Source organism: Ornithorhynchus anatinus, chromosome 6 (genome assembly GCF_004115215.2).
Source record: "Ornithorhynchus anatinus isolate Pmale09 chromosome 6, mOrnAna1.pri.v4, whole genome shotgun sequence".
Taxonomy (NCBI): Eukaryota; Metazoa; Chordata; class Mammalia; order Monotremata; family Ornithorhynchidae; genus Ornithorhynchus; species Ornithorhynchus anatinus.
In genome coordinates this window covers 16841351-16863200 of record NC_041733.1, presented here as the reverse complement: position 1 = coordinate 16863200, position 21850 = coordinate 16841351, and the positions used below count along the sequence as shown (strand labels likewise).

General features: G+C 47.8%; 1 protein-coding gene across 5 annotated transcripts in view; it reads right to left on the bottom strand.

Annotated features, from left to right (window-relative positions):
• Window positions 1-3519: 3519 nt before the first annotated feature.
• Window positions 3520-21850, bottom strand: part of PHKA1 (phosphorylase kinase regulatory subunit alpha 1) — a 63669-nt gene continuing 45338 nt past the window's right edge. For 2 of the 5 annotated variants that reach the window (XM_029067607.2, XM_029067611.2), the window contains 9 exons: window positions 21320-21449; window positions 19092-19193; window positions 18508-18623; window positions 18354-18392; window positions 16029-16079; window positions 12425-12595; window positions 7054-7107; window positions 5137-5337; window positions 3520-3885 (listed from right to left, as the gene is read on the bottom strand). In XM_029067607.2, coding sequence (XP_028923440.1) covers window positions 3712-3885; window positions 5137-5337; window positions 7054-7107; window positions 12425-12595; window positions 16029-16079; window positions 18354-18392; window positions 18508-18623; window positions 19092-19193; window positions 21320-21449 — 1038 coding nt within the window. In that variant the 3' untranslated portion in view covers window positions 3520-3711. The remainder of the gene's footprint in view (window positions 3886-5136; window positions 5338-7053; window positions 7108-12424; window positions 12596-16028; window positions 16080-18353; window positions 18393-18507; window positions 18624-19091; window positions 19194-21319; window positions 21450-21850) is intronic. The other 3 variants (XM_029067610.2, XM_029067612.2, XM_029067608.2) reach the window with 2 other exon arrangements.

Here is a 21850-nt window from a genome sequence, read left to right as displayed (position 1 = left end):
AAGTGCTCAATAAAAACAACTGAATGAATGATGATGGTATTTGTTCAGCGCTTACTACGTGCCAAGCACTTACTCCGTGCCAAGCACCGTCCTAAGCACTGGGGGAGATACAGATTCATCAGGTTGGCCCATGGGGGGGCTCCCAGTCTTCATCCCCATTTTCCAGATGAGGTATCGGAGGCACAGAGAAGTGAAGTGACTTACCCAAAGTCACCCAGCTGCCGAGCGGTGGAGTCAGGATGAGAACCCACGACCTCTGGCTCCCAAGCCCTTGCTCTTTCCACTAAGCCACGAATGAATGATGTGACCACTGAAGGTTTTCGATTGGAGAATTATAGTAATAATAATAATTCTGGTAGTAAGTGCTTACTATTGTACCGTATTGCTTTATGATGCTTTCCCAAGACTTAGGACAGTGCTCTGCACACAGTAAGTGCTCAATAAATACGATCGAATGAATGAATGGGTGCCAAGTACCATTCTAAGCGCTGGGTTAGATACAGCGTGGCTCAGCGGAAAGAACCTGGGTTTGGGAGTCAGAGGTCATGGGTTCTAATCCCCGCCCCGCCGCTCGCCAGCTGTGTGACTTGGGACAAGTCACTTCCCTTCTCTTTGCCTCAGTTCCCTCATCTGTAAAATGGGGATTAAAACTGTGAGCCCCACGCGGGACAACCTGATCACCTTGTATCACCCCCCGTCCCAGCGCTTGGAACGGTGCTTTGCACATAAATGTTAGTATTTGTTAAGCGCTTACTCTGTGCAGAGCACTGTTCTAAGCGCTGGGGGAGATACAGGGTCATCGGGTCGTCCCAGGTGAGGCTCGCAGTTAATCCCCATTTGACGGATGGGGTAACTGAGGCACAGAGAAGTGAAGCGACTTGCCCAGAGTCACACAGCTGACGAGCGGCGGAGCCGGGATTCAAACCCATGACCTCTGACTCCCAGGCCTGGGCTCTTTCCACTGAGCCACGCTGCTTCTATGGTATTTAAGAATTTCATTAATTTTATTAATTTTATAATAGCTGTGCGACTTTGGGCAAGTCACTTCACTTCTCTGTGCCTGTTACCCCATCTGTAAAATGGGGATTAACTGTGAGCCTCACGTGGGACAACCTGATGACCCTGTATCTACCCCAGCGCTTAGAACAGTGCTCGGCACATAGTAAGCACTTAACAAATACCAACATTATTATCTGTTGCCGAATTGCACTTTCCAAGTGCTTAGTACAGTGCTCTGCGCACAGTAAGCACTCAATAGATATGATCAAATGAACGAGTTAAGCACCGCAAGCTCGTTGTGGGCAGGGACCGGCACTGTTTACTGCTGTATTGTACTTCCCCAAGCGCTTCACACCGCACTCTGCACGCAGTAAGCTCTCAATAAATCCAACTGAATGAACGAACTCGGACAGCCAAGAGCTAGACACCCCCAACAATAAAAACCAATCGACCCATTAACAAGACAGACATAAGGCAACCGTTTTATTTTGTTTCCATCCTTGAAAATGTATTCAACTTTTTAAAAGAGCAACAAAATCTACATGCGCTTTCAGCACCACACGCTTAAAACTATACACACACCGGATTTTAGGAAGTGACGTTAGAAGACGGATGGATAAATAGTGCTTCGTCGAGGCCTCGCGGTCATAGTGCAAATCGGGAAGCTCAAGAGCGACGCAGAGACCGGTGTCAGTACAATGACGGGTTAGTGGCTTTTTCCACTTGCTGACTACATCAGAAACGCCCACCTTTGTTCAAGCTACAGTACTGCCTAACCGACCCCGGGACGAAGGAAAAAAAAAAAAAGGGAATTTTCACTCCATTCAGCGGGTCAGCAGAACTACCAACTAGCCCAGGGAAGTTGCGAGCTCAGCTACTTGTCCAGGGGCAAGCCTCGTGTCGGTCTGAAAACCATCTAGCCGTGTCCACGTGGTCTTCCCGTCCTGCAAGTCGGTTAATGATGGTTAATGAAAGCAGTGGTAGGTTGAGGCAGGGCAGACTAGAAAAAGCCACCCGAGGTTGGGCCGTACATCCAGTCGAACCCACTGGGGTTGGGGCGGGTGGGTTCAGTCCACCTCCCCTCTTCTCCATCCCTGCTTTAGGAATTTTGGCCCAGAGGGCTGTGCAACTGGGGTGATTAGATCGAATCGATCAACTGAGGTAAATGCCCCCATGAACCCCCCCTCCTCCCTCCACCCCGGTCTACTGGCTTTACAACCACCAGCGGGCCCCATGGGCAACTGTAAGATGGTAGTTTCCCCCAGCAGCCATTCCAAGGGTGTAGACTGTAAGTTCTTCCAGGGCAGCGACCATGTCTTAAAGGCTTATTGTATGTTTAAGCGCCTAGTCAAGTCACTTCACTTCTCTGTGCCTCAGTTACCTCATCTGTAAAATGGGGATTAACTGTAAGCCTCACGTGGGACAACCCGATGACCCTGAATCTGCCCCGGCGCTTAGAACAGTGCTCTGCACATAGTAAGTGCCTAACAACTACCAACATTATTATTATTAGTAGTACAATGAATGAATGGTACAGTGTTCTGCATACAGCAGGTGTTCAATAAATACTAATGAATGAATGGGCACTGGAAGGTTTGGAGCAATGACAGGGCTTGAGGGAGGAATCTCAGAAAATCTGACTCACTCCACACCCCAGAAAAAATACCCCACAACCACTCAGAATCCTGTTCTCATCCCCCTACAAGCAGAGATTCACCAGGATCTTTCTACAGGGGGCCTCATCATTCTGGAAAAAAGGCAAAAAACAAAAAAACCCACATTTCTTATCATGTAGGGGAAAGCACTTGTATTTTTTTTGTTCTTAAAAAAAGGACCGTAGGCTTCAAGGTAAGGCACAGGTGCCTTCAAAAAAAAAAAAAACCGTACTGGCCATAGTTTAATATTTTCCTGAAAAGAGAGATGGGGAAGTATGCGCGCGCTGGGGCGGGGGTTGAGGAGAGTGGAGGAGAGGCGGTGCGTGTCACACAAAACCCAAAGGATTGAGGGAATGAATCCAAAATGGGCAGGTCACAGTCTCAGCCCTCAGGATGGTTTAAGGCCGCAGGGAAGCAAAGAAGGAAGCTGCAAGGTCAGGCTGTTTCCACTCTTCCTCCGATAAGGGGCACTTGGAGCTGATATCAGTTTTCAAAACCTCATCCCCAAAACCAACGAATCGGAGACTCGACACTTTAGGGATGCCCCCCTCACTCACTCACACACAAACACAAGCTCACAGACCTCTAAATCACACTCAAGGCGGGGGGAAAAAAGTTAAGAATAAGTTAATATTAAAACCCGCTCCTGCTTCAGAACAGGAGCTCTGATGCTGGGAAAAGTGAGCTGGCAATAGATTTTTTTTTTAAAAAAAAAATCAAGCAAAAACACACCCACTTCCAAGCAAACCTGAAGAAATAAGGCCAACAACGAATCGCTTAGCTTCACTGTCCATTTCTGGGCACCCGAAGAACCTTTCTCCAAAGAACCGTGTTCACGAGCAGCTATTCGAGAAGAAGGGTTCTCTCTTTTGGTGGAGGAGGTGGTCGGCGGTCGGGGGGAGTGTTCAGGCCATAAAACTTCTGTTCCGAGAAAGGAATGTGCAGTCCGGGCGAGACCGTCCGATCGGAGGCCCGTCCGACGAGCGACCCGGGTCGACGGGAAGAAGGGCACTTGGGAAGTCCTACTAGAAAGCGTCCAAGCCTGGGAAGGCAGCCCTCACTGCATGCTACATATGCTGTTGGGCAGGAACTCCTGAATGTAGGTGGCCGCGGCTTTGGAGAGGTAGGTCATGGTGCCGAACCGGCCGCTGGGCGCACTGTCGTACAGCAGAACGCAGATGCCCGAGGCGGGATCCTTCGCCAACATGTCGTCGTCGGCCCCGAGGGTTTTCTGTTGGGTTTCCGCCGGGGGAGGAAGGAAGAGACGGGACAGAGCGGTGAAAATTTACAAGACCGAATGAATAAGGGCATCTCTCGTACGGGGGCCGAGGGTTAGCGCCGACAAAACATCGCTCTGGGCAGTGGCCGAGGGCAGCGTGCCCATTTTGAGTTTCTTGGACTTGAGCACTCCTACGCTTTATTTTCCGCTGTTCGGTCTCCATCTCTTCCCGCCCTCCACACCACAAGGCTGAAGGCAAATCTCTTCCCTTACCTCATCCTCGGATTCCTCCAGACTCAGAATCTGCAAGAAGGGCTAGTGATTTTTGCCCGGCATTTTGAAAGCCTCGGGCAATCACTGGGGAGTGACTGCGTGTGAATTTTTGTGTGTGTGTGTGTGTGTATGTGTTTGGTGCGGGGGGAGGGTGCTACTCTCTGAATGAGGATTTTTCCTAGGCAAAAGAGGTATTACGTTTCACCAGATTATAGGCGGATACTCTCCCATAAATGCCTAAGGAGAACAAAAGACCTCTTTGAGCCCGAGTTTGACAGAGAGGTTATGATCCCCATTAGGGTCTTAATAAGGCAGTGTAGCTGCAAATAACTAAGTGTGACAAGGGGCTTGAATTAGGACCAAAAGGACTTTAAAAAGCTATCAAATGACGGCTCCCGCACCCCGCCAGGGAAACACGTATGTGAAAAGACGCAGGGCAGAACAGAACTGCACAAAAGGCCGGATTTTCTTTCCCCTCTGCAATCAGAGCTCCTATAGCCGGACACAGCACCGCGGACCCTCTGGGTTTCCCAATAAATCCTCGTGGCTGGTGATAATCTACTTCAAAGAGTACTCGGCCAAGGGAAGAGATGCACCAGATTAGAAAAGCAGCGTGGCCTGGTGGATAGAGCAGTCAGAAGGACCTGGGTTCTAATTCTCACTTCTCTGCCGCGTGGCCTTGGGCAAGTCGCTTAACTTCTTTATACTTCAGTTTCCTCATCTGTAAAATGGGGATTAAGACTGTGAGCCCCAGGTGGGACGTGGACTGGGTCCAACCTGATTACTCTGCATCTATCCCAGCGCTTAGAACAGTGCCTGGCACGTAGTAAGCGCATGAGAAATGTCATTTTTTAAAAAAAATTATCTGGACAACCTCTTTCTAAAGGTCTCTGAGAAGTGGGGTGGAGAAAATCGAGAAACTGGCCACAGCTTCTCTGCTAAATCACTCAGAACTCCTTCAGACACTCGATCGAGAAGAGGGCTACCGACCTGTTCTTGCAGAAACAAGTCATTGGCTATATGCACGATCTTTTCCACGGCAATGATACTCCCGATGCTGTGGATTTCAATGTCTGCCAGCATGGTGATGACGAGGATGGCTTCCACCAGAAGTTGCCGGTATTCGGGCTGAGGCACCCGGTTGAGAACCGACTCGACGTGAACGGAGAACTTGATCTCCCCCGGGGTCATCTGTGACGTAGAAGAAGGCAAAAATTCACCCCGAGCCCCTGTGTCCCGAAGGAACTGAGAGGACATTTGAACAGGCCACCCTCTGGTGATGGGGAAAGGGGTTCTGGGAGCAGGAGTGAAGCTCCGAGATATTACCTCTGTTCATCCCCACCGCCTCTACATTTCTCAGAATCCTCCATAATCTGCTCCTACCCCTCCTCTGTTGGGCCGCTGCTGCAGTAACATCACTGTTCTCACACCTCCCGAGGCTTTGATAAAACCGTGCGGGCGGCTCTTGGGTAATTAATAAAATGAACCCCACCACCCGTTTTGGTCCCCAGCCACCCAGATTTCAACCAAATCAATCAACTGTATTTACGGAGCATTTACAGGGTGCGGAGCACCGTACTAAGCATTTGGGAGAGTACAACGTAACAAGGTTGGTAGACATGTCCCCTGCCCACAATAAGCTTACAGTCTACAGGGAGGAAATAGACATTAATATCAATAAATTACGGACATTAATATCAATAAATTACGGACACGTACATAAGTGCCGCTGATTGGCATTTATTGAGCACTTACTGTGTGCACAGCACTGTACTAAGCGCTCGGGAAATCAATCATTGAATCAATGACATTTATTGAGCACTTGCTGTGGGCAGAGCACTGAGCTACACAGTTGGGAAAGTACAATACCACAGAGCTGGCAAGCATGATCCCTGTCTACAAGAAGCTTACAGTCTACAGGGGATATAGATTGTCTGTGTCTATTTATTGTTCAACTGCACTCACCCAAGTGCTTAGTACAGTGCTCTTCACCCAGTAAGTGCTCAATACATAAGACTGAATGAATGAAAGTGAAGCAGTCCCTAGCTTCTCTTCCATCCCCTCTACGTCAGAAAGCTCTCCGTCCTGCCTTACCCCGCCAAACACAAGGAAGGCCGCCCAGGATTAGCTAAGAGGATACTCGGGTACTTATCCTTCATTTTTTCATTAAGTCACCTCTTTCCTCCAGAAGCTGGCCGCAGGACTCATTTGGAAATTCATCCATTCATTCAATAGCATTTACTGAGCGCTTACTATGTACAGAGCACTGTACTAAGCGCTTGGAACGTACAATTCGGCAACAGATAGAGACAATCCCTGCCCACTAACGGGTTCACAGACTAAACAGGGGAGAGAGCAAAGCAAAACAGAACAAAACAAGACAACATCACCAAGATAAATAGAATCACGGAGATATACACCCCATTAACAAAATAAATAATAATGTTGGTATTTGTTAAGCGCTCACTATATGCAGAGCACTGTTCTAAGCGCTGGGGTAGAAACAGGGTAATCAAGTTGTCCCATGGGAGGCTCACAGTCTTAATCTCCATTTTACAGATGAGGTAACTGAGGCACAGAGAAGTGAAGTGACTTGCCCACAGTCACACAGCTGACAAGCGGCAGAGCCGGGATTCGAACCCATGATCTCTGACTCCCAAGCCCGTGTTCTTTCCACTGAGCCATGCTGCTTCTCTAGTAGTAAATGAATATATATTTTATAAATAGGGTAGTAAAGTAGTAAATAGTAAATAATATATACAAATATGCACAGTGCTGAGGGGAGGGAAAGGGGGGAGAGCAGAGGGCGGGAGGGGGGGAAGGAGAGGGGAGGAAAACGGTCCGCTATTTTGAAAAGTCAGCCTTCGTAGCCAGTCACTGAAACAAGAATGGCCCGTGGAGTCTCACCTCTCTGGTGGTTGAAGACGGCAGCACGAAGCCTTCCACAGAGAGCCCGTGGCACTGCAGAAGAGAAGAGGGTTGGATTACCATTCTGAAAGCCGCTCTGTTTTGGTTGCTTCTCTGTTTCGGTCACACTCGGTGACATCCATCAGTTGTATTTATTGACCGCTTGCGGAGCACTGGACTGTGCACTTGGGACAGTATGATATTAACAGAGTTGGTAGACAGGTTCCTTGCCCCCAGGGAGCTCACAGTCTACAAAAACTCACACTCTCTGAGAAGTAGCATAGCTTAGCGGCAAGAGCACGGGCTTGGGAACCAGGGGATGTGGATCCTAATCCCGGCTCTGCCACATGTCTGCTGTGTGACCTGGGGCAAGTCGCTTCGCTTCTCTGGACCTCAGTTCCCTCATCTGTAAAATGGGAATTAAGACGGTGAGCCCCATGTGGGGCAGGGACTGTGTTCAAACTGATTACTTTGTATCTACCCCAGGGTTTAGAACAGTGCCTGCCTGGCACATAGTGAGCGCTTAACAAATACCACAATTAGTATTATTATTATTATTAGAGGTGACTCTCCCAGCACAGTTACGACAGGAATCCAGGCTGGCCTTCAGAGGAACGTAAACCCACCACACAGGCAGGCCTTGGGGAAGGTCTTCTCACCACAGCAAGCCACTTTGTCCAAACTTTAGGAAATGCAATTTCCCCAAGCGTGCAACTGCATTCTGCAATGAAATTTGTCATATGCTTTTTACTTTCCTCAGTTCAGTACCTAAAATCACCAGGGACTTGTGGTTTTTGGCATTTGGCTTTTTTCAAAGCTAAATCAACAGTATTTACTGAATTAAATGACTACAGGTAAAGCGACAAAGACTTTTTGCTAGAGATCATATACTATTCATTCATTCAATTGTATTTATAATAATAATAATAATGTTGGCATTTGTTAAGCGCTTACTACATGCAGAGCACTGTTTTAAGCGCTGGAGTAGATACAGGGGAATGAGGCTGTCCCATGTGAGGCTCACAGTCCTCATCCCCATTTTACAGATGAGGGAACTGAGGCACAGAGAAGTGAAGTGACTTGCCCACAGTCACACAGCTGACAAGGGGCAGAGCCGGGATTAGAACCCATGACTTCTGACTCCCAAAGCCGGGCTCTTTCCACCGAGCCATGCCGCTTCTTTATTGAGCACTTACTGTGTGCAGACCACTATACTAAGCGCTTGGAAAGTACAATTCAGCAATCCCTGCCCACAATGGGCTTACAGTCTAGAAGGGGGGAGACAGACATCAAAACAAGTAAATAGGCATCAGTAGCATCAATATAAATAAATAGAATTATACATATATATATATACACACATCAAAACAAGTAAACGGGGGGGGAAGCAGCATGGCTCAGTGGAAAGAGCACGGGCTTTGGAGTCAGGGCTCATGAGTTCGAATCCCAGCTCTGCCACTTGTCGGCTGTGTGACTGTGGGCAAGTCACTTAACTTCTCTGTGCCTCAGTTCCCTCATCTGTAAAATGGGGATTAAGATTGTGAGCCCACGTGGGACAACCTGATTCCCCTATGTCTACCCCAGCGCTTAGAACAGTGCTCGGCACATAGTAAGCGCTTAACAAATACCAACATTATTATTATTATTATTAATATAAATATAAAGGATTATAGATACGTAAATATATACATAAGTGCTGTGGGGTGGGGAGGGCGGTAGAGAAAAGGGAGCGAGTCGGGGCGAGGTGGGGGCGCTCAGGAAAGGGGGGGTGCTATTTATGCATCTCTATGTTTATGACATGCCATAGCATCAAGGTTAGAATACAAAAACAGTGCTCAATTTTTAGAATTCTTTAATCTGTTTTTGAATTTTGGTCACCAGACCTATGAACACTGTAGCTTTAAAAGTCTGCGATTAGCCAACGTGCTTGTAAATCAAAACCAGAAGCTTTGGTCTTGAGGCTGAGAATCTGTGGGCTGTAAGTTTAGCTACACACACCGGTAATCAATCAACGGTAATTCCTGAGCGCTTACTATGTGCAGAGCACTGTACTAAGAGCTTGGGAGAGTACAACAGAAGTAGCACACATGTTCCCCAACCATAACAAGCTTACACGTAGACAGATCCTTCTCACCGCACTTAACTGAAACTGTTTGAGTGATGATAATGATTTTTTTTTAAGTGTCTGGTACGCGTCCAGCCCCATGACACACACAAGGGGAGTCAAGCCTCGTTTTAGGGACACGGCTCATTTCTTCCACCAGCCCGGCAAAGCCAGCAGAGGCCACGCTCACCATTCAAACACCGCCCAGCAGCCCAGTCCAACCTCTGCCAAGCTGAGAGAGGCCCAAATCTATTTCCTTGTTCTTTAAAATCACTGCAGATTGGCTTGTCGACGGGTAGGCTTTACTTATTCGGCTCGCTGGACCGGCACAGACCCCGTCGACAGAGTAGTGGGGCAAAATTCTCTAGACTGTGAGCTCTCTGTGGGCAGGAATGTGTCTATCTGTTGTTATACTGTACTCTCCTAGGCGCTTAGTACAGTGCTTTGCACACAGTAAATGCTCAATAAATAGAACCGAATGAATGAAAGGACACTAAAGAGCGTCACTTTCATGTAACAGAAAAGGGTTGCAGGGTTTCTCCTCATCTCCCCCTCCCTTCTGGGTCACCCTGACTTGCTCCCTTTCCTCTCCCCAACACCCCCCAGCCCACAAGTCCCAAAGCACTTATGTTCATATCTGTCATTTTATTTAATCTGTCATTTTACTTATCCTTTTGCCCTTCCCCTCTCCCAACCCCAAGGCACTTATGTACATATCTGTAATTGTATTTACTTCTACTGAGGTCTGTTCTCCCCCACTCTACACTGTGAGCTTGTGGGCAGGGAATGTCGCCGTTTATTGTTGTATTATGCTTTCCCAAGCGCTCAGTAAAGTGCTCTGCACATAGTAAGCGCTCAATAAATATGACCGAATGAACTGAATGAGTCAATCCCAAAAACTCAATTTTTCCCATGAGGTGGGGTTGGTGTTTGTGCTGCTGGGAAATTCTTTCTGGCAAGAGGCAAGCTGCCCTTGCTGGGAATTAACTCCCGCCACACCTTTGGGGCGAGCTTACATCAACATATGACTGGAGGGCCTCTACACTCCTGAAAGAGGGAGGCCACCATTAGTTGCCAAGGTGACTCTGCCCTCTCTCACCCCCTCATGAAGTGACGTGCCCTGCCAGCCACCACCTTGGCTGGAGGATGTGAACAGTCCAAATGAGGGGTGGGAATAATAATGTTGGTATTTGTTAAGCGTTTACTATGTGCAGAGCACTGTTTTAAGCGCTGGGGGAGACACGGGGGAATCTAGTTGTTCCACGTGGGGCTCACAGTCTTAATCCCCATTTTACAGACGAGGAAACTGAGGCACAGAGAAGTTACACAGCTGACAACTGGCAGAGCCGGGATTCGAACCCATGACCTCTGACTCCAAAGCCCGTGTTCTTTCCCCTGAGCCACGCTGCACGGAAGGATGAGAGAAGTCTGCCTACGCGTTTTGCTGTCTGTCTCCCCCTTCTAGACTGTGATCCCGTTGCTGGGCAGGGATTGCCTCTCTCTGTTGCCGAACTGCACATTCCAAACGCTTAGTACGGTGCTCTGCCCACAATGAATGCTCAATAAATACAACTGAAAGAACGAATGAATGAAGTAAAAGGGGATAAAGTCAGAGATCGCTCAAGCAGAATTCCAGCTAACATGCCGAGAAGCAGCACGGCCTTGTGGACAGAGCATGGGCCTGGGAGTCAAACGGATCTGGGTTCTAATCCGGATCTGCCATCTGTCTGCGGTGTGAATTTGGGTAAATCACTTCATTTCTGTGCCTCAGCGACCTCATCTGTAAAATGGGGATTAAGACTGTGAGGCTCCAAGTGAACCCATGTCCAACCCGATTATCTTGAATCTACTGCAGTGCTTAGTACTGGCACCTAGTAAGCGCTTAATGAATGTCATTCAAAATAAACTCTCTGAACAACCTCTTTCTTAAGATCTCTGAAGCAAACCACAGCGCCAGCCTTCCCTGGGACACTAGCACAATTCAGAATTCTTGCTTCCAGGTGGGTGACTTAACAGGTGAACCTGAGGTTCTTGGGAAATAATAATAATCCTGATTGTATTGTTAAGCACTTACTATGTGCCAGGTAAGCGCTGGGGTGGACACAAGCAAATCGGGTTGGACACAGTCCGTGTCCCACGAGGAGCTCACGGTCTTAATCTCCATTTTACAGATGGGGTAACTGGGGCATCGAGAAGTGAAGCGATTTGCCCAAGGTCTCACAGCAAACAAGCGGCTGAGCCAGGATTAGGACCCACGACCTTCTGGTTGCCAGGCCATGCTCTATCCACTACGCCATGCCGCTTCTATCTTCTTGTGGGTACTTGGCTCCTATCTTGAAATAAGGAAGGCTAGAGATAAGCATTTAGGTCTTTGTTCTCAAAGTGTTTGCCATTTGAAGTCCAAATCAGGGATGAAACCTGGCATTAGCTGATGGTGCCTGGCCATGGACTCAGGCACTGAAACTCAGTTACTGGGGCCTAACACCAGTGTGGTTCTGGAAGAAGAATAATAATACTGTTGGTATTTGTTAAGCGCTTACTATGCGCAGAGCGCTGTTCTAAGCGCTGGGGAAGATACGAGGTAAGCAGGTTGTCCCACGTGAGGCTCACAGTTAATCCCCATTTTACAGATGAGGTAACTGAGGCACAGAGAAGTTAAGTGACTTGCCCACAGTCACACAGCTGACAAGTGGCAGAATCAGGATTCGAACCCATGATCTCTGACTCCCAAGCCCGGGCTCTTTCCATTGAGCCACGAATAGTCACTTTGAAGTCCTGACTGTCATTTAGCCCTTCTTCCCCTCCCAATCTCATCCCCAAATTCTCTCCTTCTGCCTCCCCTGCTGGCCTCTACCTCCTCTTGGGGAACATGAGCGTCGTGGCATCCTGGATCAGCGTCAAAAGACTTCCGAGTGGCCAAGGCAATACTACAGAACTGGCAATATCAGAAGCGGTTGCCTCACGGACCCGCTTCCCCCCGGGCTCCTAGCCACCGTCCCACACACTTGCCCAACAACTTTGATCTGAACGGTCGCGGCAAGGAGAAAACGCTACCAATATCTGATCTGAGTCATCCCGGGCCTCCTTCCAACTGGGGAAGTTCCAACAGACCCAAGGTCCTAAGCTAGAGCTCCTCGCCCAAGTCCAAGAAAAGCTCTGGGCCCCCAAGCTACCTCCTCTGCCGCTATTCTGGAGGAGGTAATGATGACGTCGAGAGGGGGATAATGGAGAAAGCCACCCACAAAGATGCAATTCTAATCAGCTGACCTTTTGCAAAACCTTCCAGACTTTTTGATAAAATCCAACGGGGACTCTGTTGAGGGCTCCATCCAATCGCCTCCGCCGTTGCCACTGCCCTTGACGGCTGTCCTTGGCGACCTGGTCTCCGTAGGCGCTCGTGAAGGATCCGCCGCTGGGAGTCATAGAGTTCCCCGGTGTCTGAGCAGAACAGAACATGGTGCCAAAAGAGAGACACAGAAGAGGTGACCGATCGGTTGAGAAGCGGCGCGGCGCGGCTTAGAGGGTAGGGTCCGGGAAGGGGAGGCATCTGGATTTTAATCCCGGCTCTACCTCTCGCCTGTGGTGTGGCTTTGGGCCAGTCGTTTCAATTCCCTGTGCTATCTGTAAAATGGGGATTATGACTGGAAGCCCCATGTGGGACACGGACTGTGTCCAACCTGATTAGCATCTACACCAGCGCTTAGTACAGTGCCTGGCACACAGTAAGCGCTCAACAAATACCATTAGAAAAAGGTCCAAGGACAACTAACTAGTCCTGATATGGAACTTGTTACCGATTTAAACCCGAAGGTTATCGCTCCCTTGCTAGACCACCACTATACAGTACTTCCATAGTCACCCAGCCTTGATTTTGAGGAGGAAACTAAAGATTCTTTTTTGTACCATATAACTGTAAGTGGCGACAGCCACGTGCTTGGAGAGGAGAAGCAGCAGAAGGGTGAGAAAGCAACAAAGCAGGTGGGTGTAGTTAATTTGCTAAGACTGCTATGGGTCAGGGGAGCGGAACCTGATGATACAGCTGGGATGAGCACGTGGGAGAGTGCCCCACTTGTAAGTAGTTTCAAGCATCCTCTTGCTACTCCCTTACTTTTCTCTCCTGTTCCCCTTCTTTCTAGACTTCATTCCCCTCCCGTTTTGGATTGGAAAAATTACGCCAAAACATGGGGCAATTACACAAGTAAATATGGTTTTTCCATGGACCCACCATTCATAGCTCCTCTCCCGGAGGTTCAACCCGATGACCCTTGCTGACGATTACTTTCCCCCACTTCAAAGCCTTATTGAAGACACATCTCCTCCAAGCGGCCTTCCCTGACGAAGCCCTCCTTTCCTCATCTCCCACTCCCTTCTGCGTCACCCTGATTTGCTCTCCTTATTCATCTCCCCTTCCCGGTCCCACAGCACTTGGGTCCATATCTGTTGTCATTTATTTATATTAATGTCTGTCTCCTCCTCTAGACTGCATGCTCACTGTGGGCAGGGAATGTGTCTGTTATATTGTCATATTGTACTCTTCCAAGCACTTAACACACTGCTCGGCCCACAGTAAGCGCTCAATAAATAAGACTGATTGATCCCTGACAAACTCCAGCGGCTCTCACCCGTTCCCTTTAGATGTCTAGCAATCAATCGATCAATGGTATTTATTGAGCACTTACTATGTGTGGAGCACTGTATTAAGCGCTTGAACTCTGCTCCTCTCATCCACTTGCTCTGGACACCCAGCACACTCTTCTTTCTCCTTGTGCCTCTAGGGTTTCCTGTCACTTTTCTAGGTCCTGCCTCCTTGCCCAAATCCATCTGTGAGATTGGGTATGCTCCTGCTGATGCTGTGAACTAATTGACACTCTAGACAAGAGAGCTGCACTCCTGTGTGGGGATCTGAGGAGTGAGTTGTTTGTTCGAGAAACTTCTGTCTCCTATGTATAGAACAAGTTAGCCAGACTATTTCAGGTCCCCTTTAATAATAATAATAATAATAATAATAATAATTGTGGTATTCAAGTGCTTATTATGTGCCAGGCACTGTACTAAGCGCTGGGGAGGATACAATGGGTTGGACATAATCTTTGCCCCACATAGGATTCATAGTCTTTATCCCCATTTTACAGATGAGGAAATTGAAGCACAGAGAAGTGAAGTGACTTGCCCAAGGTCACACAGCCGACGAGTGGCAGAGCCGGGATTAGAACTCGTGACCTTCTGATTCCCAGTCTCGTACTCTCTCCACTATGTCATGCTGCTTCCAGGAGGGTAGCAAGGCAAAGAGCAGTAAAAACGCTCAGCTTCCTTTCTCCACGTTTATCACTTTAGACTTGTTCTTTTCTTCAATGGGCATTAGTTTCTGTCTTGATCCTCAATCGCCAGATACTGGGCCACACTGGCCACTGAGTTCATCAGCTTTTCCTACATGAATTGATTAGATCATGTCAGCAATCCAAACACTCCACGTCACAATCCAAATAAAGGCTAGGCAGCCGAGAGAAACGGTATTGACGTTTCAGGTTGACGCTCTCCTGGGTCTCATTGCAACAAGAGAGAGACGTGGCAAGGCCTAGTGGAAAGATCATCATGGGCCTGAGAGATGGGTTCTGACCTCGGCTCTACCCGGGGCTTGCTGTGTGACCTTGGGCATGTCACTTCATTTCTCTGGGCCTCAGTTACCTCATCTGTAAAATGGTGATTAAGACTGAGCCCCATTAAGACTGCTTATCTTGCATCTAAACCAGGACTTGGTACCCTATTTATTTTGTTAATGAGATGTACATCACCCTGATTCTATTTATTTGCTATTGTTTTAATGAGATGTTCTTCCCCTCGATTCTCTTTATTGCCATTGTTCTCGTCTGTCCGTCTCCCCCGATTAGACCGTGAGCCCGTCAAAGGGCAGGGACTGTCTCTGTTACCGAATTGTACATTCCAAGCGCTTAGTACAGTGCTCTGCACATAGTAAGTGCTCAATAAATACTATTGAATGAATGAATGAATACAATCCCTGGTACATTGTAAGTGCTTAACAAATGCCATTAAAAAAAAGAGAGCGAGTTGGCAGACACATTTCCTGTCCACAAGGAGCTTTCAGTCTAATGATCCCGAAAGCTACTCTGGAGTCTCTTTGGTGGCTACAGTGCCACCTCAGAGGCTTAGCTGCTCAACTGAGGTCAGGATGGGCACTCCACAATTCAGACTGGCTCCCCTGAGGCAGGAGTTTGAGTTCCTTCTGCACTAAGATGAGGCTTTTTAGGTTCCGTGGGTCCCTCTAGACTGTATACTCACTGTGGGCAAGGACCGTGCCTGCCAACTCTATAGTACTATTCTCTCCCAAATGCTCAATAAGTACCCCTGATGATGAGTGTGATGATGATGCAGCTGAACTTACAGACCTCATCTTATTGTCCTGGTGTGATATATCAGCATAACGATCATGCCCGCAACGAGTCTATGGGAGTTATTTCTCACTAATGAACGTGGACAGGACGTTGGCCCTGGCGTCTACCCTGTTAGGGAATTTCTACTCTCACTGCATTTCCCAGCAGCTCTCAACTGAATCATCCCCTCTCGTATCATCATCAAAGGTACTTATTGAACACTTATCACGGGCAGAGCATCGTCCTAAGCGCTTGGGAGAGTACAATAGGACAGAGGTGGCAGACACTGAATACCACAGTTGTTTTCCCCTGCAAAGCGGTTGTGTTGCTCCCCAGCTGTTCAGAGGGTGCCTTTTCCCAATCCCATCGACGGCCGCGTTTCGGGACACAGACAGAGAGCTATTCTGTGGATGCCCTGTCTCCCAAGCGACTTGGAAAGAAACAGTACATCAAGGCAAAGAGCTGAAGGGGTCAACAATTACCAGCAAAGCCGGGGACGTCGGATCTAGACTGAGACTCGGCCCGCCGCAGGGCTGGGAAAGAAAATAGAGAATGAGATCCCAAAGGGACGAGGCAACGGCAATACAAAAAGCTACGCATTTAGCGGGTGCGAAATTGTTAACCACTCAAACAGCTACAAAGCTAAAGAATTAGTCGGGCTAATAGTATTTATCAAGTGCATGCTGTGTGCAGAGCACTGAACTAAGTTCCGGGAAAGAATACATAAGTGGAAATTGCAAATGGTCCTTGTAGAGTATAGAATCGACCACATTGGAAAAATGAAATAAAGTCACTGGACGACTGGTGTTTAATTCTTGAGAGCAAGAATTGTGTCTATTTACTCTCCCGACTGCTTGGTACAGTGTTCTGCACAAAATAAGCTCTCAGTAATTACCATTGATTGGTGGTTTTAATGTAATGGAGGTTAGGGAAGTGAGTCAGGCCAATGAAAAGCGAGCTAGGCATCCAATAATCTACGACAAGTAAAACAAATAAACTGAAGAAAGATTTGAAGGATTTATTTTCTCCTCTTTTCCCAAACTATAGTACTAAATGCACTATAGTTAGTTTCCCTTGAAGGATAATGGGATAAAGTTTTGTCAAGTTTAAAAACAGGCCTGTATTATCACGCCAAAATGGCAAGGGACATGAATTTCAGATTATGGCATTCTGTAACGATTTTCCATTCTAAGGTGTTTGGTTAGTTACCCTGTCAAGACATGTAGGAGTTGTACCAAAATAAGTTTAAAAAGAAGTTCTCACAGCATATATAGATCTGTAATTTATGAATCTATTTATATTAATGTCCACATCCCCCTCTAAACTGTGAGCTCACTGTGGGCAGAAATGTATCTGTTGTTATATTGTACTCTCCCAAGCACTTAGTGCAGTGCTTTGCACACGCAAGTGCTCAATAAATAAGACTGGATGAAAGCAGTTCAACTCCAGGATTAAATGTAGCTCTTTCATTTCAAATCTGATCTATAAGCACTTTCCAGAAGAAATCTGCTTGCAGCCAAGACTGATTCTCAGTTCTCTTATCTAATTTATTCATTTATGACTTTAGCTCACCACGTCTCATCCTATCATCAGTGCATTTCTCCCAGCATTTGGTATAAAACTTTGCTCGTAATAGGCACTGAATACTATCACCGCTACTTCTTGAATGTATACAATTGGGGTTGGTCCTCGAAAGCAGAGAGTAAAAGTAATTATCCTTTACTCTCCCAAGCACCTAGCACAGGGCTTTGCAGGCACCAGGTCCTCAGCTTCTAGAGAAACGACAATCAACCGGTGACATTTATTGATGCTTATTGTGTGCGGAGCGCTGTACTAAGTGCTTGGGAAAGTACAACACAGTTGGTACATGTAACCCTCTCCACGAGCAGTCAATCAGTAATATATTGAGCACCTATTCCAGGCTCAGCACTGTACTAAGTGCTTGGGAGAACACACTAGAGTTAGAAGACATCATCCCTGCCCTCGAGGAGCTAACGGGCTAGCAGGGGAGACAGACACTAAAATAAATTACAGGTAGGGGAAACAACTGAGAAGCAGCATAGCCTAGTGGATAGAGAAAGAGCCTGGGAGTCAGAAGGACCTGGGTTCAAATCCCACCTCCTCCCCTTGTCTGCTGTGTGACCTAGGGCAAGTCACTTAACTTCTCTCCGCCTCAATTACCTCAACTGCAAAACGGGAATTAAGACAGTGAGCCCCAGGTGGGACGTGGATCGTGTCCAACCTGATTAACGTGTGTCTACCCCAGCACTTAGTAAAGTGCCTGGCGCATAGTGAGTGCTTCATAAATGCCATTGAAAAAGCAAATAAACAAAAAAGCATAAAGATAGGTACATAAATGCTGTGGTGAGGAGAACACCTATATGCTTAGAGCTGTGAGGACTTATGAGGGAAATAGAGTGGGGAGAGAAGAGAACGGCCAGGGAAGGTTCTTGCAAACAGGGAAAATTTCTGGCAAGCAGACATTGGCCCTGATCTCATCTGGATGCCCTCTAATGACCCCATGTCAACAGTCGAGAAACTAAGCTCAGTTTGGCAAAGAATTAACGGAGCAGCAACGCACCCGACCAAGTCCCCGAAAACTAGTGATTCCACTTCCATCGGTGATCTGCGAATTATTCTTGCCAACAGCTGAAGCGGCAAATTATCACTCTCCGAAAAGGCAAAATTAATGCTAAAAATGACTGTTCAAGACCCAGTTGGCTCTTCTACTGTTTGCTGCCTCAATTTAACATGCTTGCACTGCAAACCAGGTGTGTTAAACTGTTAGGGAAACCCTCATATTTCACCTGACTCTCAGGCGAGACAGACAGTCTCCGCAAATCCACCTGGAAAATAAAGAGGGGGTGGAGACAGCTCAGGAGGTGAGACACGATAAACGATCCCGACAAAGGATGACTCCGGAACAATTGGCCTCGGAGCCTGGTCCGGCGAGCTCCTCACCTGCTTTATCTCGCTCTTCAGCTGCATGATTCCCGTCCGCTCAGTCTTCGTGGCGCCGACGGCACCTACCTCATGGATGGAAATGGCCGGACTGGTGGCCGAATCCAGGGGACGTACTACACGGCCGCAGATGGGAGGGAGAAAGGATAAGCAGGGTCATGGATCTGTCCTCCTCCTCCTCAATAGTAATAATATTAGTGGTATTTGTTAAGCAATTGCTATGTGCCAGGCATTGTACTATGTGATATGTACTATCTCTAGCCTGTAAGTTCTCTGTGGGCAGGGAACAAGTCTACCAACTCCGCTATATTGTACTCTCTCAAGCACTCAGTACAGGGCGCTGCAAATAGTAAGCGCTCAGTAAATACAGGGGATTGATTGACTAAAGACCATTAATTGATATCTGTGCAAATGAGCACTCAGGGTAGAATTGTTAGGGGTGGGTGTTGGCCACAGGACACCGACGAAAGGGATGGGAGAAAGAAAGGAAGAAAACCAATTTCCTGTCTCATTAAGGAGTCCGACGGGAAAGGAGGATTTTATTTGGAAACTCCTTCGGACTGCAGTCGAACTTTTCGTCTTACCGCTTCTCTCCACCCCAAACTCTTTGCCGCTGAGAATGTGATGTAGAAGATTCTTCATGGCCGAAGGGCTGAGATTCATCAGGCTCTCGGTGGCTTCTTCGGCTGAACGCAACAAACAGTGGGTCAGAGTGACAGACGGGATGATCCAGCTCCTTTACCACCATATTTTAGGATTAGAACTTCGAGCCACCCCCCGGGAAGTTATAGTCGATCAGCTCTACTACGGGAAGGCTGCTATCTAACACACCCCTGAAAGCACCCCCTCCTCCAATCCCTTAGACTGTTAATGTTGTGTGAGCTCATTATTTTGGCTCCAGCGCTGAGTGTATCGTGCTCACTAAACACCATGGAAAAAGTACAGTGCGTTGCACACAGTAAGCGCTCAATAAATACGACGGAATGAATGAAAAAGGGAAGGAGAGACTATCTATATACGGCCTCCTCCCTTCTAATGTTTACCCTGCACTTGGAAGACTGAGTTCACCCGGGAGTTTAGTTGTAAGCTGTGAGGAGCATGTTAGGCATAGATGCAGATAAATTCATTCTCGCCAAATAAATGCTACTGAAATGTGCCCAGAGGAGAAACAGTCACCTACCAGAACTTTTGGGTGAGCAAAAAGTTCACGGGTGGTGTTTGCACAGGAATGCCTTCGGGCATTTGGTATTCACTCTACGCTCAGCACTTATGTACACATTTATATATTAGATATTACAAATTATTTATCATAATATAAATGGTCTGTCTCCCCACCTAGACTGTAAACTCGTTGTGGGCAGAGAATATACGAACTGTATTGTCCCGAGTGCTTAGTCCAGTGCTCTGCACACAGTAAGCGCTCGATAAATACCGCTGATTAATTGGTAAAACCAACTCCATCAGGTACACCCATGCCCGCCAGGCACAGATTTAGAGAAACTCCACTAGCAGCTGGCCCCAGGCATTAGCACGCTGAGGGTGGGGACGGTCTAGAAACGGGCCATAAAAAGCTAAGAGTATGGCACCGTCTTCCACTGACAGCCGAAGCCCGGAGTTTCTGGTTGCAGAGATCTTGCCACGTCAGCTGGTCATTATTTCAGTCCCGGCTCCGATTACCATAGTAACCAGCTGACACCAGGGGCCCGAACTGCTCAGAAAGCAGAATCAGCCTATGGCAGCTGCTAAACCGAAGACAGATCTGGGTCTGCTGCCTTTTCCCAGAACGCAGCTCCGACGTCAAAGGAGATCAGGGTAAAGAGAAGCCAGTTTTACCCAAGAGAGGGAGTTCAAGAACTTCTATCTTTTTTTTAGGTTGAGCCAAGGCCACTCGACAGTTTTTTCATTTTTAAAATGGTATTTGTTAAGCGTTTATTATGTGCCAGGCACTGTATTGAGCTCTGGGGTAGATGCAAGTTAATCAGGTTGGACACAATCCACATCCTACATCACGGTCTTAATCCCCATTTTCAGATGAGGGAACTGAGGCCCAGGAGTGATGTGACTTGCCCAAGGTCACAGAGCTGGGATTTGAATTTAGGTCCTTCTGACTCCCAGGCCTGTGCTCTATTCATTAGATCACGCTGCTTCCTTACACAGTTCCTGAGTTGAGGGTGACCCAGCTGAGGCTCTGGACTTCTGCAGAGCTCAAGGGACATGGGTCAAGGAGCTCTTGGCTAAGTCCACCCAAGCCCCGGAAGCAGCGTGGCCCGGTCGATAAAACACAGGCCTGGGACTCAGAGGACCTGGGTTCTAATTCTGACACCGCCACTTGTCTGCTTGACCTTGGGCAAGGCGCTTCACTTCTGTGCCTCAATTCCCTCATCTGTAATATGGGGATTAAATTCTCCCCCCTTCTATTTAAGACTCTGATCCCCATGTGGGACGAGGATGAACTGATTATCTTGTATCTACCTTAAAGCTTAGTACAGTGCTTGACACATAGTAAGTGCTTAACAAGTGCCACAAAGACAAAAAAAAAAGTCTGCCGGGGGCGGAGGTGTTGGATGTGAGGAGAAAGTCGTACCCTCAGCTCTGTGAGACCCTCCCCAACATCCCCAAACGAGCAGACCATACAGGCAGGCCTTGCCAAACCCCGAACCCCAACCCAAATAGAGGCCAGCAACCGCGAACTCCCAACGCTGGCCGCTCCCAGGTTTAGGGACAGTTTTGGCTCGGGTCTAAACGAGCCACCGTCACCCTGTGCGCTTCTGGAGCTGTGAGAAGCATTCGGGAGAGGGCCCGAGACACGTACCCGAGCAGTGGAGGGACTGGGCCAGCTCCGTGGCCATAACTTGGATGATCAGACCGATCCGGAGCCGAAACATCTCGGCGAACAGGGTGGGCTGGGTTCTCATATACATGGCCAGGTACACCATTATCTCCTGCGAGTCATTAAGGGGGAAAAACCCATCAGTAATAACAGTAATAATAATTATGGCATTTGTTAAGCGCTTATTACGAGCCGAGCGCTGATCTAAGCACTGGGGTAGATACGAGGTAATAATAATAATAATGATGGTATTTCATTAAGCGCTTACTGTGTGCCAAGCACCGTTCTAAGCGCTGGGGTAAATACTAGGTAATCAGGTTGTCCCAGGTGGGGCTCACAGTCTTAATCCCCATTTTATAGAAGAGGTAACTGAGGCACAGAGAAGTGAAGTGACTTGCCCAAAGTCACACAACTGATAAATGGCGGAGCCGGGATTAGAAGCCACATCCTCTGGCTCCCAAGACTGTGCTCTTGCCACTAAGCTACGCTGCTTCTCTAATCAGATTGGAGGCA